The 17,531-nt window shown below is 42.7% G+C and overlaps 1 protein-coding gene across 1 annotated transcript in view; it reads left to right on the top strand.

Moving 5' to 3' along the window:
- prr12b (proline rich 12b) overlaps nucleotides 1-17,485 on the top strand; it is a 28,731-nt gene extending 11,246 nt beyond the window's left edge. The window contains exons 2-16 of the mRNA XM_056255235.1: nucleotides 249-403; nucleotides 600-761; nucleotides 900-5,350; nucleotides 5,497-5,715; nucleotides 7,566-7,640; nucleotides 8,273-9,068; nucleotides 9,138-9,628; nucleotides 10,644-10,760; nucleotides 10,869-11,002; nucleotides 11,594-12,246; nucleotides 13,306-13,425; nucleotides 14,088-14,185; nucleotides 14,307-14,438; nucleotides 16,115-16,210; nucleotides 16,302-17,485. Coding sequence (XP_056111210.1) covers nucleotides 249-403; nucleotides 600-761; nucleotides 900-5,350; nucleotides 5,497-5,715; nucleotides 7,566-7,640; nucleotides 8,273-9,068; nucleotides 9,138-9,628; nucleotides 10,644-10,760; nucleotides 10,869-11,002; nucleotides 11,594-12,246; nucleotides 13,306-13,425; nucleotides 14,088-14,185; nucleotides 14,307-14,438; nucleotides 16,115-16,210; nucleotides 16,302-16,439 — 7,837 coding nt within the window. The 3' untranslated portion in view covers nucleotides 16,440-17,485. The remainder of the gene's footprint in view (nucleotides 1-248; nucleotides 404-599; nucleotides 762-899; nucleotides 5,351-5,496; nucleotides 5,716-7,565; nucleotides 7,641-8,272; nucleotides 9,069-9,137; nucleotides 9,629-10,643; nucleotides 10,761-10,868; nucleotides 11,003-11,593; nucleotides 12,247-13,305; nucleotides 13,426-14,087; nucleotides 14,186-14,306; nucleotides 14,439-16,114; nucleotides 16,211-16,301) is intronic.
- Nucleotides 17,486-17,531: the final 46 nt, after the last annotated feature.

Genomic DNA, 17,531 nt, shown 5'->3' with positions numbered 1-17,531 from the left:
TTTTAATTTTTGGGTGGAGTGTCCCTGGAGTGTAAATGAGCACTAAAGTCTCATTTACAGTATAAATATTTAATTGTCCAGGGCATAATATATAGATTAAAAAAGTAAAGGAAGAGAACAAGGATGTGTGAGGCACCCAAATTTAATATAATGCATAACAATGTATCTAAACAATTGCTCTGTTATTGTGTCACTTTCAGTACCATTCCCTCTGTCAATTACCTCTTTTTGAATCCTCTGTTATTCAGTTTGGTTTATGGGAGCTCCAGATCCTCCCATCCAGACTCAGAACTCCTCCACCGTCAGCCTTATGCCACACCACACCCCCTACAAGGATATGCAACAAATCATCATCCAGGAACTTCTGGACAGGGTGGGGCATGGGGTGCAGGAAGGAGCTTAGGTAAGGTCTACAAAATTGTTAATAGTTAATTACTTGAAAAATTGCCAAAAAAAAAAAACTTTGATTTGATTTAATACCAAACCGACCTCTGCACAGTACTGTAGTTCATTCTTTACCTTGATGTTGAGATGTGTAGGAAAAAAAAGACATCCTCTGACCAGGTGTTAGACTTTGTCTTGATAATCATCTTTCGCAGGGCTCTCAGGGTTGTTTGATACTGGGCTACATCATGCCAGTCCCTCAGGACCAGATGCTTCAGTTATGAATTTGATCTCTGCTTTGGAATCCCGAGGTGCTCAGCCACCCCCCTCTGCCTCTACCCTTCTCTCTCAATTTCGCACCCCCTCCTGGCAAACTGGTTAGTGCTGTGATATATTGAATATAGAATTATCTAATTGTGAACACAGAAATATATGAAGAAAGAAAGATAGAGAATCCTCTTATTAACTGCTGAATAATTTTCTTTTTCCTTTGCTTTCCATCTCTGTTGCTGTAGCAATGCATACTCCAGCCCCTGCAGAGCTATTCATTTCTGGTGCACTACCTGGCTCCGGCTCATTTCCCTCTTCCTCTGCTCTGTCTGCATATCAGCATCCTGCATCCTTCTCAGGGCGCTCCTTCCCTGGAGTTACCCCATCATTATCTCTGCAGGACACACCTACCTTCAGTCCTACTTCCAACGGTCTCCTGTCACCCCATGATCCTTTGCTGCACATTAAAACGCCCTCTCAGTCAAGTCTTGGCTTTGACCGTCTTCTGTCTTCACAGACTGGGACTGCTTCATATAGAGGGCCACAAGAGCCCACTAGTGCTCCTCCACCACAAGCACCTGCATCCTCCTCGACACGTCACTTACCACATCAGTTTAACCTGCTGTCCTCACAGCTGCAGGATCAGTCCTCTCAGCTCTACAATTCTTCTGTATTTTCTTCTGCTCCTCCTCAACCGCCACAGTCCCAGGAAAGAGCCATCCCTAGGCAAGACAGTGTGATCAAGCACTACCAGAGACCTTCTCCTGGACAGTCTCAACTTTCCTCTTCTACACCTCATCCCCTACATCACTATCTTAGTTGTGGTGCATCAGGATACCAGCAGATACCCCATCATCGGCATGGCTCCTCCATAAACTGTAGTCCACTGGGTGAGCAGAGTCCATCATCTGACCCCAAACCCTCTCCCCGATCAGAGCAAGTTTACCGTCCTATCATCCAGCCCCCTTACACCTCCTCCTCAGTCTCCTCCTCAGCTGGCTCAGGTGGTGGTATTGGGAAAACGGGAAAGAGTTCCAGCTCAAGTAGTGGCTACTCTTCCTCTGGCTCTTCCTCATCTCGAACCCCTCACACTCCTCCTTCCGCTTCTTCCACCTCCTCTTCTTCCTCCTCTGCTTCTAATCCTAATGTCTCATCCAGTACCTCTGCTGCACCCTCAAGGCAGCAACCACCACCTCAGTCAGCACCACAACCCCCGCCACCTCCACCTCCCACAGTGTCATCCTCTGCTACACAGCAGCAGCCACCCAAACCCTGCCTGCCCTCATACGGCTCTCCTGTTGCTCCTGTCAAACCAACTGCTGGCCTTCCTGGTCAAACCCCGCCACAGCAACAGTCATATTCACCAAGCCAGCCACCCCCCTCTCACTTGCCCCAGCCATATGGGGGATTCAGTTCTCCGCAGACCCAGGATCTTGGTTCCAGCCTCGGGGGGTCAGGAAAAGCTTATGGAAGCCTTGGAGCAACAGGGCGTTCATTTTCAGCTGAAGTGGTCTATGGCTCTGATTCAGGATATGGTTCTTTGCCACCATCTCTTGGAGGGGCTGGAAGTCCTTCGCTGGGCTATGGTGGAACAGGACATTCGCCTGCCCTAATGGTGTCTGGAGGTGGTACCGGTACAACAAGCAGTACCACTGGATCAGGAGCAGGTAGTTCAGGAAGTGTGGGGGGTGGTTCAGGGGGTGGTAGCACTAGTGTAGCAAGTGGCACAGGATCATACCACCTCCCAGATTCCAGCCCTTCACCCTCAAGTAATTCTGGAATAGTACGCCCAGGTCTGCACTCCCCAGCCCCAACTCGCCTTGCACAATCACCTGGAGGGAATGGGGGCAACAAGTACCTATCCTCAGTTCTCTCCCCAGCATTCCTGGCTTCTCCACAAGGATACTCAGACGCAAGGGTGCCACCCCAGCAAACACAGTCTTATCATGCAACGCCGCCAAAATCTAAGTCTGATTCTGATATGCTTGGGGTAGAAAGATCTCAAGAAGAGGATGAAGAAGATGAGGATGACTTTTTGATTCAGCACTTATTGCACTCACAGAGTCCAGCACCCAATCCCTCCCAGCATCATTCTCAACAAGCTCAGCAAGTAGCCTCACAACAACCACAGCCCCAGTCTATTTCCCAGAGTAGAGATGGAGGAAAGTCTCTCTCAGCTTATGAACTGAACAAGGCATCTGAGGAACGCTATCATCTACAGAGTGTCATTCGGACCAATAATACGACCAACAGTGTGGCTTCAGTTGCTGCTGGCTCTTGTGATCCAGGCACAGGTTTAGAGAACCAGTTGGAGATGTCGCTGAAAAAGCAGCAACAGACTAAGACTGATAGAGTGCTATCTGTAGCTGGTGCAAATGGAGGTCGTGGTGCAGTTGATTCTTTGTCACACACTCATTCCCATGGTCAACATGACTCCCTTGGTTCAGTGGTCCACTATGGCAGAGGAGACCCTTACAATCATCAAACACATCAACATCACCCTCAGCATTCACAGCACTCTCATCCTCATTCAATGTCCCACTCACATATGGATCTTAAGAAAGCTCAGGATCCTCCAGAATTACCCTACCTGCAAAAAACTCCAGACTTGCAGCAGCGACAGACCCAGTCCTCCCTTGGACTAATGGACTCTCCACCTGACCCTTCTCATCAAAACACACAGGCTCACCTTCTGCAATCTGTCCTTTCGCATACCACTCGAAACAAGATGGACAACCAACAGGCTCCATCACAGCAACAACAACACCCAATGAGTCAGCAGGCGATGATTGGACCAACTGGGGGGTTGGGTACTGGTGGCTCTGGTGGAGTAGACACTCAGCCACAGGCTTCTCAACTTCAGCTCCAGCTCCAGTCCCAAACTATGGAGGTCCACTATGGCCGTGAGGCTCAGCGAAACCAAAGCCAGTCAAGTCAGAATTCTGTTTCACCATTAGACATGCTAGAGAGATCTCTCTCTAGGACAAATAGTCGAGAAGGGACCGGGCCCTCTGATAGAGTTGGTGCAGGAGATGGGAGCACTGCTGATCATCACAGACAACAGCAACAACATAGGATGTCCACACATCATCAGTCCCACCACCCTCAGCAACCATCAACAGAACTTCATGATTTCTTGTCTGAGCCTGATTTGAGCATGTCAACCCCCTCTCATTTGCACCATATGGCTTCACACCATCCACCCCCTCATGCCCACCACCAGCCACAGACACACTCTCACCATCAACACCCTCACCAGCACCCTCACCACATGCAACCAGCTTCTGGACCACCACAGCCCCAATCCCAGCCCAGGGAACAAGAGCCACAGCTAGATCAGCTCAAAGAGCATCAATATGACACTGGCAGTCCTGTGGGGAAAACAGCTCAGAGCCAGGGTCAGAGCCAGGAGCAGCAACAACGGTTTGTGCCACTTACATCTATTTGTTTCCCAGATTCTCTTCTCCAAGATGAGGATCGATCCTTTTTTCCAGGGATGGAGGATATGTTCTGTTCTGAGGACTACAAAGCAAGTTGTGCTGGGGGAGGTGGAAGTGCAGGACAAGGAGGTCAAGATGGTGTGCCAGAGGCACATGGAACAGTACAAGATGGAATGGATGCAGTTAAAACTACAGGTGGTGGAGGGGGTGCATATGACATGATGGGTCACCATGGTGATCAGGGTTATGGGCAGTATTGTCACAGTTTGTCTGAATCTGGCAATGGTACTATGCACTTAGATTTGGACCCCTTGAAATCCCATGAACTCCCATCCACTGTAAACACAGAACAACTGGGCTTAATTCAGTCTCAGGGCCCAGGCCTTGGGATGGGTAGCACGGGACACGTTGTGGACGGAACTGGAAACAAAATGATGGGCTCTTCTGGTGTAGGTAGTGGTCCTGGCACAGGGGGACTCACCTCACCAATCTTTTGCTCTTCTAGACCTAAAAAACTTTTGAAAACAAGCTCATTTCACCTCCTTAAACAGAGGAAAGACCCTAACGCGCAATCACAGGCTAAGAAGAACTATGCCCAAGAATATGAGTTTGAGGATGATGAGGATAAAGCAGACGTTCCAGCCGACATCCGCTTAAACAGCAGACGTCTCCCGGACTTGCTTCCTGATCTCGTTTCCAGTTGCAGAAAGTCTGGAAGTGGTTCAGGAGTTGGCAGTTTGAGCCCCTTGATGGGTGATTTAGATTTCTGTCACCCTTCAGGGTACCCATCCCTTGGACCTCCTCCACAGCTGCTCCCACATGATGCTCCAAAGAAAAGGGGGAGGAAACCCACCAAACCTAAACGTGAGGGTCCACCAAGACCTAGAGGTAGGCCACGTATTCGCCCTCTTCCTGAGCCTCCATATTGCAGGAACATGATAGGACCTGGTGGAGAGACTAGAAGGGGCCGTGGTCGAGGAAGAGGGCGTGGAAGGAAAGATGATCAAATGTTAGAAATGCACAGAGACATGAACAAGGGGCAGAACTACCATCAACAATCACCTCACCTCCATCATCAACCACAGTTACAACAGCACATGCACCAACATCTACAGCAACAACAGCAGCAGCACCAACCACAGCATATGCACCAACAGCAGCACCTACATGTACAACAGCTTCATCATCAACAGCAACAACAACTTGCACAGCATCAACCTCAGCAACAATACCAAGAACCCATCAAACCAATCAAAGTAAGTTAAGTTTTACAATTTGCACCAATAAGATATATATTACATTTGTTGGTTTCATCGATCCATCATTTCCACAAACCTAAAGTACGTATTCATTCAAGAAATATCTTTTATGTAAAAATGTAACTTCATTTTTTTCCTACCAGATTAAGCTCCCTATTCCCTCCATGCCCTCATCTGATTCCCTCCTGAGGACAGACTCCCTGTCTAGTTCAGATCCAGTTTTGTCTGATGGTTCGGTAGGATCTGCACCATCTCTTGGTTTGAGCCCAGGGCCCACTACCAGTGTGGATCTAAACAGAATTGACATGAACAGAAATGATATGAGCTGTGGTCAGGAAAAGATGAAGCAGAAACCCCAAGAGGTGAGTCTCAGCTTGCTAAAATGTTTAAGGAATGTTGAAATCTAACAGATTTAAAAACTCCAGATGAGATGTTCATTGTATAATTTAGAGCAAATGGCAATTGTGTGATTTTTCAGTTTAGTAAATTATTTATTGAAATAACTGTATCCTTTCCTAATCTTTAGATAGGTCTGTTTTACATACAATTGGTGTATTTGTGAACAAAAACATGACAAACCATGTACTAGTTCATATTGGGTCTTTTTGATATACTCTAATGATCTACAGATTTAGAGCAAAGTTTAATGGAGGAGGTGCATTTGGAAGAGGTCAAATGTGTGGAAGACCTGCCAGGCCAGAGTGTTGCCAGCTGTGATAGATTAATTTTACTATATAAAAATGGTTTGCTAAATTTTTAGTTAACACTTTTTAGTTAAACATTTTTAGTGGACTTGTAAATGTTTTATCAAGCATATTTATAGTCATTTTTCTTAGCCTTGCACAGCACTGTTAGACAGTAATAATCAGCAGTAGAGGGGATTGGTGGGAAGCAGCATGTGAAATAAATTATGATTTATGCAAATGCAAAAGGAATGTCACTTATTGAACTGCGAACAAGCTCATCTATGATGAGATGATCAGCAACTTGAGAAGTTTTTTCCAAATACAGAAATATCTAGATGATGAAATGATTTGGGGAGAGGGGAGGGGGAGGACTATACATGTCAAATTCAAATGTTTTGTCCTAAATGAATTAAGCAAACACCTGCTGTTACATTTTGAAAACCGTGTTCCTAAACATGATGATTCAATAACTTGCCAACATTTTACAGCCTTTATCAAATGATTCCCTCCTCTATATGTCTAAAGCTGCAGTCCGTATTTTTTCCTCTTGTCGCCATCTCTGTTCGAAATCTGCAGTTGCAGTCATTCGCGGAATTATCAACTTTATGTGAGTTGTAGTTTGACACCACACAGCGCGGATGAACACATTGAGGAGAGTGTGCAGCTGTCAATCACCGCGCCGGTGTCGATACTGGCATTCAGAATCACAGATTATTCTTTTTGGAAGTATGCCTAACATAATTTTCACCGGAAAATGTCATCTGAACAAGTAAGTAACATCCACTTTTGTGGTTCTGACATTGCAGTAAATCACGCTGATTAAATCTAAAAAAAATCGCTTGTCACGCAAAACCGTGCAAATTATAATTTGTTCTCAAATTGTTAATGTTAACAACGTCAGCATTGCGTGACTACATGTAATGTCCTTCCGATATGTATCCTTGTTTTCGCATGGGTCCGGTTACAGTCTCTTTTTTTCACTCCGAAGTCTGAACGATGTCTTTTTGCATTTTACAACGGGTGAGTCTCTAGTTGTCACTGGTGATTGTCGTTTGAACCTTTCTGGATCCGCTATCAAATTGATAAGTTTAATTATATCAAGTGCTGTGAGAAAAGGCTATAAATCTCCACCTCCAGCATCCTCACACGCAATATAGCCTACTAGCCGAGACTCCTTCTTTATGTGTACAGATGTGACGTAATGACGCAAAGACATGCTCGAATCTCCCGCGGAAATCCACCAGTACCACTGGAATTAAAAACATTATTACAAGCTTACCGTTTTGAATCGAGCTACGGCAAGCAGATAGCGTTGAACACTGGCTGGTTTTGTATTTTCTCAAATATGTATTTTGGATAATTTTTAACCCCAAAAAAGCTACGGACTGCAGCTTTAAATTGCACTTATGAAATATCCTCTGTTGACTCCATAACAGGTAGCCTCAGGAAAGAAGGGCCAGTCTAGGGTGTTATGTGTAGAAATGTGCATGTTTTGTATATACAATATTTGTTTTATTTATCTGCAGATGTCCTGGGAGGGAGACATGGATGACCAAATGACTCCAGAGGCCTGGGCCACCATGCAGAAACTCTCTGGCTCAGTAAGACTTTCATTCATTTTTATTCTTGATCCAATGTCCAGGTGTAATTCTGACAGAAGACAACAAACCACTCATATTTTGACCAAAGGACACATTACTAAATTATACATACAATTAATTTAAATTTCTTTAACCTCGTTTATTTTACCGAGGAAGCATTGTTCTCAGTGTATTCACTTTGCCACTAGAGGGAGCAGAGTACATAGGCTAAGATGATTGGCAGGCCACCCTGATGACTGAGTTCTTAAAAAATGCAATAAAAGAAAAGGAGCGCGCTGTTGCTAGGGTGGCTGTTGCTAAGGTTACGGATTCATATGATGGTAGGGTCTCCAGATTCCTCTTCGTCATCAACCACCCTGCTTTTCAGTAAGGTGTTTTACCTTCCTCTAGACAACCTAATGTAAGAGAGTGGGACTACACTGATTATATAATATAAAGATGTTAATCAAAAAAGTATATTTTATTTGTAAGTTCTTTTATGGTTGTATATTTATTTTCCTTGCCCCTATTTTGTATGTTTGCCTCCTGCTTAAACATTTCTATGCTATTTGTCTATTTTTTGCATTTTGTCATCTTCTGACGCTTTAAGCTTAATTTTAAGAGGTTAATTCCTCTGCATCTCTTGCTCTCAGACGGAGGAGAAATCTTCAGAACTGAAGTCGGGTTTCATAACTTCCTTTCTGGATTTCTTGAAAACGGGGAAGAAGCAGCCAGGCACTGAAGATCCACCTGGGGCCCTCTCTGTGGATGGGTGCACTTCCACAGATTCCTCTTCATTAAAGGGAGGCATTCGCCCATTATCCCCACAACCACCTCCTCCTCCACCTCCTCCCTTTGGAGAGAATGAGGGTGATGGAAGCCTGGGTCTCAGTAACTGTCCATCCCCCTGTAAAAGACTTGACGAGGAGCTCAAGAGGAATCTGGAGACCCTACCGTCCTTCTCCTCAGATGAGGAAGACTCTGTCAGTAAGAACCAGGACCTGCAGAAGAGCATCTCATCAGCCATTTCTGCCCTCTATGACACGCCCCACAGCCTCGCTGCCATTCCACCTCCTCCTACACCATCACCTCCCACTCCACAGACAGTTTCTCTTAACACACCCCCGCCACCCCCACAACCTGAATCTGTCCCGCACATACACACTGAACCTGAGGTGGAGATGCACGCATCACAGGAATTGGATTCACACTCACAGCCCAACCCACAGGAGGAGGCACATGTTCTAGGCGAGGATGATGAACAGGAAGAACCTGTGCAGCAGATGCATGATGAAATACAGCAGAAGGAAGACAGACAGAATGAATGTGACGAGGAAGGAGATGAGTTGGAAGAAGACCGAATTGAGAAAGAGGAAGTAGATCAGATAAGGACAGAGGAGAGCAAGCAGGAAGAGGAAGAAGAGCCTGAGAATGAAATGCTGGTTGACAGTGAGTATATTAACATACCTACGGTCAAATATTAAAGTCAATGAAATATTAATTCTTTCATTGTTTTAGGATCTCTGTCTGAGCCTCCTCCTGCACCTCCTTCTCCTCCGTCCCTTTCTCCTTCTCCCCCAACCTCCTCCTCCCCATCCCCTCTGCCTCCTCCTCCTCTATCTCTCCCCTCCCCTCTTTCATCTCAAGAAGAGGAGGAGAATCTACAGCAGCAACAGCCACCACTGCACAATTCCCTGCCTCCCAGCCCCTCTCCACCTGCTCTCCCCTCTCCCTCTCCGCCTCCACCCACACTGCCCCCCTCTGCTACACCCCCACCATCCCCCTCCCCGCCTCCTCCCGAAGAACTGCCCCAGTCCTCCCCGGCCTCGCCCCCCACCCCCGAAGATGCCCCGACGCCTCAGATCACTTCACTGCACCTGGCTAAGAAACAGTCCAACGCGGCCATCGCGGGAGAGAGTGAGGATGATGACAGCGAAAGTGGGGGGGAGGGGATCTTCAGAGAGAGGGATGAATTTGTAGTGCGCACTGAAGATATTGGTACTCTTAAGGTAAAAATCCTCTGCTTTTTTATTTTAGAAGTATAGATCTTATTCAGAGCAGCGCCACGACAGGTATGAGGCTCATCACTTATCATTTTCCACTGCTCATGTTGTCTGGAGTTTTTTGTCTACTGAAATTTATTGGAAATATATTTTTTGCAGTGTTTTGTCAGCAGAACAATCCAAAAAAAAACATTAAATAACAGTGACCCACTGAAGAGATTTATGTCTATCCCTCACAGCCTTGCTTTCATTCCCATTAAAAATCAAGGATGGCGCTGCTGTGAATAAGGTCTATTCTGCATGTAGAATTAATATTTAGATGCGTAAAGGGATAGTCCACCCAAAAAAATTATAATTCTGTCATCATTTACTCACCCTCATGTTGTTTCAAACCTGTATGAGTTGCTTTGTTCGAAACACAAAATAACATTTTCAAGAATATTGGCAACTAGACAGTTGACGGTAGCCATTGACTTCCAAAGTATTTTTTTCCTACTATATAAGTCAATGGCTACCGTCAACTGTCTAGTTGCCAATATTCTTGAAAATGTTATTTTGTGTTCCGAACAAAGAAACTAACTCATACAGGTTTGAAACAACATGATGGTGAGTAAATATTAAAGGGATAGTCCACCATTTAAAGTTGCAATAAAACGGAAGTAGCGGCAGATCTTTTCTTCCATGGTGTGACATACATCCAAGTGAAACTGATTATTGGAAAAGAAATAAATGTAGAGTGGGGACTTTATCCATCAGTTATTAATTGGATTTTGAGATGTGGGCATTGCCCTTAAAAATTAATGCAAGTTTGCTGGAGGAATGTGGAGAGTCGCGGTTTAAGCAGACTAAATGATTGAAGAAGTTTAGTACTGTTTCATTGAAAGGTCCGGTTATGTAATTTTGATCGAACATTATGAACAAAAATATTGGGAAAAAAAGAAAGATGAAATGAGATTGGTGAATTTTCATTTCATGCTGATTTTGTCTCAATTTGATTCTCAATTCTCTTGGCTTTTCTCAGCTAGCGCTGCAGACTGGACGAGAGCCTCCTCCAATCTGGAGGGTCCAGAAAGCTCTGCTGCAGAAGTTTGCTCCTGAAATCAAAGATGGCCAGCGACAGTTTTGTGCTACCAGTAATGTAAGTGTCTTTTTTTATTTGATCAGCATTGATAGCATTCATTTGATGTCTTGCATTAAAATGTAATGCTACACCACCACAGTAAACTCCTCTGTCACTCTTTGGCAGTATTTGGGCTACTTTGGAGATGCGAAGATGCGTTATCAGCGCTTATACGTCAAATTCTTGGAGAATGTGAATAAAAAGGATTATGTCCGAGTGTGCTCGCGGAAACCGTGGCATCGGCCGAGTCTCACACTGAGGTAATTTCACCCTAAATGACCTTCTGAAGGTACTTTGGTCCTTTGATGTATATTAGTTAATACAGTAGTTACTGTCATTCAAAGAGTTGTCATGATTTACTCACCCTCATGGTGTTCAAAACCTGAATGTTGTTTTTTTGTTTTTTAAAGAACCTTCACGTTTTCATTCGATAACAGTATACAGGGGCAAGTCTGCAGTCTGTCAAGCAGTCATTTTTAAAAAAAGCACTATACATGTAGTCCACTCGTCTCGTGCACCGTATTCCAAGTCATCTTAAGACATGCAATAGGTTTGGGTGAGAAACCAGAATTTCTTTTAATATTTATTTCATTGATAACCAATATGGCGATTGTGGCACAGAGTTTGACATTTGATCTTGAGACATGCAATAACTAATGACATTGGCAACCAACCTGCATGATATGCGTTAATTTTTAGATAGTTTTTTTATTTTATTCCAAAGAAACACTGTATACAGGTTTGTGAGCGTGAGTAAATTATGGAATTTTAATTTCCAGTGAACTGTCAGTTTAGTCAGTATATTATCATTATATAACATTGCTAAGATGAATGTCTTTTCTTCCCTCCAGACGCCAGTCTCTCCCTAAGCCACAACCTGTACGTAGCCTGACTCCACCTCGCATGGAACGAGAGGATAGAGAGAAAGAGAGAGAGAGGCAACGGGAAAAAAAGCAACGAGAGCAAAGAGAAAAAGAGAAGGAAAGGGAGCGAGAACGAGAGAGGGAGCAGATCGAGAAATCTAGGAGAGAAAAAGAGGAACGGGAGAGAGAACTTGAAAAGCAAAAAGAGAGGGAGAAACAAAAAGAAAGAGAAAAAGAGAGACAAAAAGAAAGGGAAAGAGAGAAGGAAAGGGAAAAACAAGAGAGAGAAAGAGAAACGGAAAAACAAAAGGAGAATGAGAGAGAGAAGGAGAGAGAGAGACAAAGAGAAAAAGAGAAGGAAAAGGAAAAACATGAGAAGGAGAGGGAGAAAGAGCGAGAGAAGGAAAAGAAGCTCCAAGAGCGACAACCTCAAGAGAAGCTAGAGAGGAGAACAGCAGTTGTGGAGCGCGGGAGGGTCAAAGAGGAGAAGAGAGTTGCAGAGAAGAGGGTTGACCGGACGAGGAGCAGGCCTGTGAAAGTAAAGGCAGAACCTCCACCTAAAAAGAGGAAGAAGTGGCTTAAAGAAATGCCCTCTTCCTCTGATTCAGACTCTTCCCCTGACCTGCCCAGTGAGGATGAAGGTTTGTATGGGTTTGTTATGTGTGTGCAGTTTACTGTGTTTCCAGTTGTGTGTGGTTTTGCAGAAATATGCAAAGCTATATCAGCAGATTCTTTCTATGTAACTGCAGTACACACTATAGTTTACACACTAAAAGTTTGGGGTTGGTAACACATTTTTTTTTTTTTTTACGTTTAAGTCTGTAATGCTTAACCAGGCTGCATTTATTTGACTAAAAATACAGTAAAAACAGTGATATGAAATGGTGAACATAATCCTGTGATGTCAAAGCTGTATTTTCGGCATCATCACTCCAGTCTTCAGTGTCTTATGATCCTCCAGAAATCATTCAATTATGCTGATTTGCTGCTCATGAAACATTTATTATTATGATCAATGTTGAAAACAGCTTAATATTTTGTGGAAACTATACGTTTTTTCCCCAGATTACATTACACTGCATAATCCAAAGCGACTTGCATTATATTCAGGGTACACGTTATTTATTTATTTGTTTGTTAGTTAGTTAGTTCTTGCCTGACCATGACCTTGCTGTTGATAGCGCTGTACTCTACTGATTTTAGCTAGTTATTTGTCAACAGTATTAATTTCTTTAAAAATAAAAATCTGCAAACTTTTGAATGGTAGTGTATAACATGGTAGTACTTTGGCATTCTTCGAAGTACCATGTTAAAACCATGATACTGAATGTGAATATTGTTATATATCAAAGTACCACCAGCACAGTACTTTCATGTAAGGTTTGTCCTGGCTCCCAGAACTCAAAAGCTGCTTAAAGGGTTAGTTCACCCAAAAATTGAATTTCTGTCGTTAATTACTCGCCATCATGTCGTCCCAAACCCGTAAGACCTTCGTTCATCTTCGGAACACAAATTAAGATATTTTTTATGAAATCCGAGCGCTTTTTTGAACATTGCAACTTTCAAGGCCCAGAAAAATTTCCTGTCATGTGGATTTCCTGTTATGTGGAGCCAAACCTATGTTGCTAAAGTGTGTGTGAGTATTTTCAGGTGATGGTCTTTTTGTTTTTTGACTTGTTTTGCATCTGTTCCATCCTCAGTATCCACACGCAGTGGGATAAACAGTCGCGCCATGAGAGAAATGTTCCGCAGTTATGTAGAGATGCTGGTCAGCACTGCTCTGGACCCTGACATGATCCAAGCTCTGGAGGACACCAACGGTGAGCACGCATCATTTGGTTAAATATAAAGTGCCTGTGTGGAGGATTGGGTTGGGTGATTTAAGGGAAAGAGGGATAGAAAGAATGATGAAAAAGGAGGTTAATAAAGTAAGGGAGGTTGAGAGAGAGGACATGAACGTCCCTCACTACTTGAAGAATAATGACAAGGAAAAGATGCTGAGAAAAGAGGCTGTTCAATTAAGTTTCATTAAATAAGTGTTTAAATGTATATTATTGCTGCTTGTCTTTTGAAAGAAATTACTTTTATTCAGTAAGGATGCGATAAATTAATCAAAGGTGGCACTAAAAAATCTCTAATGTTAGAACATATTTCCATTTCATTCTGTTATTTTGAACTTTCTTTACATCCATCAAAGAATCCTGAAAAAAATGTATCAGTTTCCACAAAAATATTAAGCAGCACAAATGTTTTCAATGTTGATAACAAGGAAGCCTTGGTGAGCATAAGAGACTTATTTCAAAATTATTTGAAAAATCGTAACCCTTTTGAATGAAAATGGAATATTTGTAGGCTAATACTTAAAAATGATTTGTCACACCGGAGGACTAGGCTATTTCAAATTAACTAGTGAAAAACTTGATAATAAGTAATAGGTACTAAGATGCATTTATATGTGTGTAATAATCCCTTTTGTCCTTAGATGAGCTTTATCTCCCACCCATGAGGAAGATTGACAGTATCCTCAACGAACAGAAACGAAGGCTGTTGAGGAGGGTCAACATGAGTGTCCAACATCAGGTGACACTGGCTTTCAGTGAAACTCAAATGTTATTCCGCTCTGAGTACTCAAGACCTCTTGATATGTGTTTTCTGAGGAACATGTCTGGCAGTCTCTCACTCCCCATCCTTTCTCATGTAGGAGACCCTGCACATGTTCCCTCAAATGACAGCAGACTCCCTGGACTCTGGAGCGGTTAAAGTGCACCTGGGTGGTGAGAGTTACAACCGCAAAACCCTAAACCGAGTCAAAAGGAGCCTTCCTAAACAGCAGGCAAGTTGTAATTTGATTGTTTCTCACTTACATAATAAAGCAGTTCAGTAAGTGACCCCAAGAAGTATTTAGGCACTTCAGCCATTTAAAAATATATATAAATATATGGTTGCATTATAGGGGTGTACTGATGATATTGATTGAGGCATCGGTCAAATGACTAACAATATGATATATTGATGCAATGCGAAAAAAATATATACATTTTTTTTTATAAATCTATCAAATATACTTTAAAGGGGGAGGGGGGAGGGACACTCAGTTTCAGTCAATCTCATGTTAATCTTGAGTACCTATAGAGTAATATTGCATCCATCATATCTCCAAAAAGTCTTTAGTTTTATTATATTTATAAAAGAAAGATAGGCTGTACCGAGTCTTTCCGGGGAAAGCCGAGCGGGTGGAGACGTGCCGTGTGGGCGGAGCTAAATAATCACGAGCGCGCGAAGTTTTAGACCATTTGTGTGTCTACTCGTGGTTTATGAAGACATGATTTGGTTTTACAATAAACAAACAGACACCTACAGTAGCCACCTAAACAAATGTATTTAAACAAACACACAACATACATCGCATGCTTCATAGATACATTAACTATTCGTGATCATGTTGTTTAGCCTACATGCTGTGCTTTAGTTACACGCCGATAGACACAGATATTTGAAGCAGTTCTACTCACCGCCTGCGGTTCCAATGCAAGACCGTTAACCTTTAGTGTTGGGACTGCTCCATCCTTGAGAACTAAACGATTAGCAAATCCGGCTTCGAACTGGGCCTTGTTTATAAAAAAAATCATCCTCGAAATGCATGGAACAAACAAGAACAGTTGCACAACTGTGTTGATGTTCTGGAAAAACAAACTCCATCCACTGGTCCCTTAACGCTTGATTCTTTGGGAATCTGTGCAGTGTTGTCTTGCCTTGGCAACCGAAAACACACTTCTTTGGTGACATATTCGAGCGCAGCCGATGCACAGCGCTTTGATGGGCATAGGTTACGGCTATCGCTCTACAGCTGCGCGCGCGCCCTTCCGAGAGAAGTGCCCTTAGGACCGTATAAGGAAATTCCGGCGCATCTGACGTCATACGCGCCCATACTCGAAAAAAAACTTTCCGAAACTTGTGACAACCAGGAAGGAGTATTTTGAGAACAGAAATACTCAATCAAACGTTCAACTTAATTTTTGAAACTTTGTCCATGTTTAGCATGGGAATCCAACTCTTTAACAGTGGAAAAAACTCACTATGCATGAAATAGCATTTCACCCCCCCTTTAAAACTTGACTATTATAAATGGCAAGCGGTCATCAAGTATTATTGTATTTTGCATACAGTTCATAAAAATGTAACTGGTTGGTAAAATAATTTAAATGTATTGATCACAGTTACTTGCAACATGGTTTGAAATAACGGCAGATATCTTATCGCTGGCTAATAGAATCAATGTCAGATCTTATGATAAAGTCCGATTTGCACCTCTACTACAAAACAGTAGGCCTACAAGCTTGCCTTTTAAGATTTTTTTTTTTAATGATTGAATAAAGTTCATTCTTTGGTGAACTGATCCTTTAAATGTCAAAAACCTTTTTGGAGTCATTGCATTTCAATAATGGATCTTTCATGAAGTCTCAGAGTTCTCTTTCTTTGCTTGTAACCCCATCTCTATCTCCTTGTCAGGACCTGAAACTGCCGACAGAGACTTGTCGAATATACAGTCTCTATCACTCTCTCCATCACTACAAATATCACACCTTTCTGCACTGTAAAAAGGAGGTATGAGGAAATATGAGCTTATTTGAGAAATGCATCGCTGTATCCGTGTATTAGCTCGTAAGAACCCTCTTCTCTCGTTCTCCCTCTTCAGACGGACAGTATAGAACAGGCAGCTGAGGAGGATCCAGGTCAGGAGGAGGTGGTTCAGCAGTGCATGGCCAACCAGGGCTGGCTAGAGACTCTGTTCAATTCCTTCATTGAACTGCTGAGGCTCAGCAACAAGGCTTAAGATTCAGCTATTGACGTTCCAAGTGCGTCCTATTTGGAGAGAGGAGAAACTCCTCTCACTCAAATGAAACTGGTGCACCGCCATGTTGCAGGAAAATGAGATTTTCCTTTGCAGGATGCGTAAGAGCCAGTGGCGGTTTAAGCCGTTGCATTTTAACATAATGTTTTTGTAAAGAAGCTTTCATTCCTCTCTCTTTCATTATGTGTCAGCTCCCTGCGACGGGAGCCACAGGGAGATGTTATGAAAACAAAAAAAAGATCGAGAGTGTGTAAAGACAGTTGTCTGCACAGAGACTAATAAAGATAGTGCCAAAGGGAACAGGGTTGAAAACCTCACTGGTCAGCAGTGTTTTGGCAGAGGTGAGCTTTGAATGCTATGTTCCATGCATACTCTTATATATAAATATGTATTGAAAATGAACAATTATGATTTGTATTATTTATACATGGACATTTATACATGGTTACCTCCCAAAACTGGGACAGTTTTCTGTTATTATTTTGAATAATAATGCTCATGTTTTATGAGGGTGTACATGAAATGGGCCACCCATAACCCCTTATTCTTCCTGTCCCCTAAGATGAAGGACAAGGCGGACAGGATGTGGACAAAAGAGTGGGGGACAAAGCAATGTGTAGTTCCTTTTTTTTCTTCTTTTTTTTTGGTTAAAAAAAATAGAGCAAAAGAAAAATGTATTTAATATGAAAAAAACGTGTTCTTTCTGTTTGTTCTTTAAAAGAAAATGAGGAAAATGGTGTATTTGTTCGTTTTCTCAAAGAAAACATGACGGTGCAGAGGGATGTAATAGTTTATAAAGTGTGCAAAATGTCTGTGTTTACTGTTTGTTTTTTATCTGTTGGTTGTTTACTATGATAATTATAATTGTTATTATTATTGTTATTTTGGAGGTTTGCTTATTTTTCTCTCCTGTAAATACTGTACAGTTGCTTCGGTCTCTCTCTCTACCTGTCCCTAATCTGTACATGAATCCTCCTGTATTTGAAAAACGCGAATAAAAGAAAAGAACAATGACTTTATGAAAATGACGCATTTTCACACCAGACTGCTTTGGAATTTTTTTTATTTAATTCA

This window comes from Rhinichthys klamathensis, unplaced genomic scaffold, assembly GCF_029890125.1.
Source record: "Rhinichthys klamathensis goyatoka isolate OS25496 unplaced genomic scaffold, OSU_Roscu_1.1 h1tg000119l_1, whole genome shotgun sequence".
NCBI lineage: Eukaryota > Metazoa > Chordata > Actinopteri > Cypriniformes > Leuciscidae > Rhinichthys > Rhinichthys klamathensis.
The sequence above is the reverse complement of the archived record's forward strand: the minus strand, read 5'-3'. Positions and strand labels throughout refer to the sequence as shown.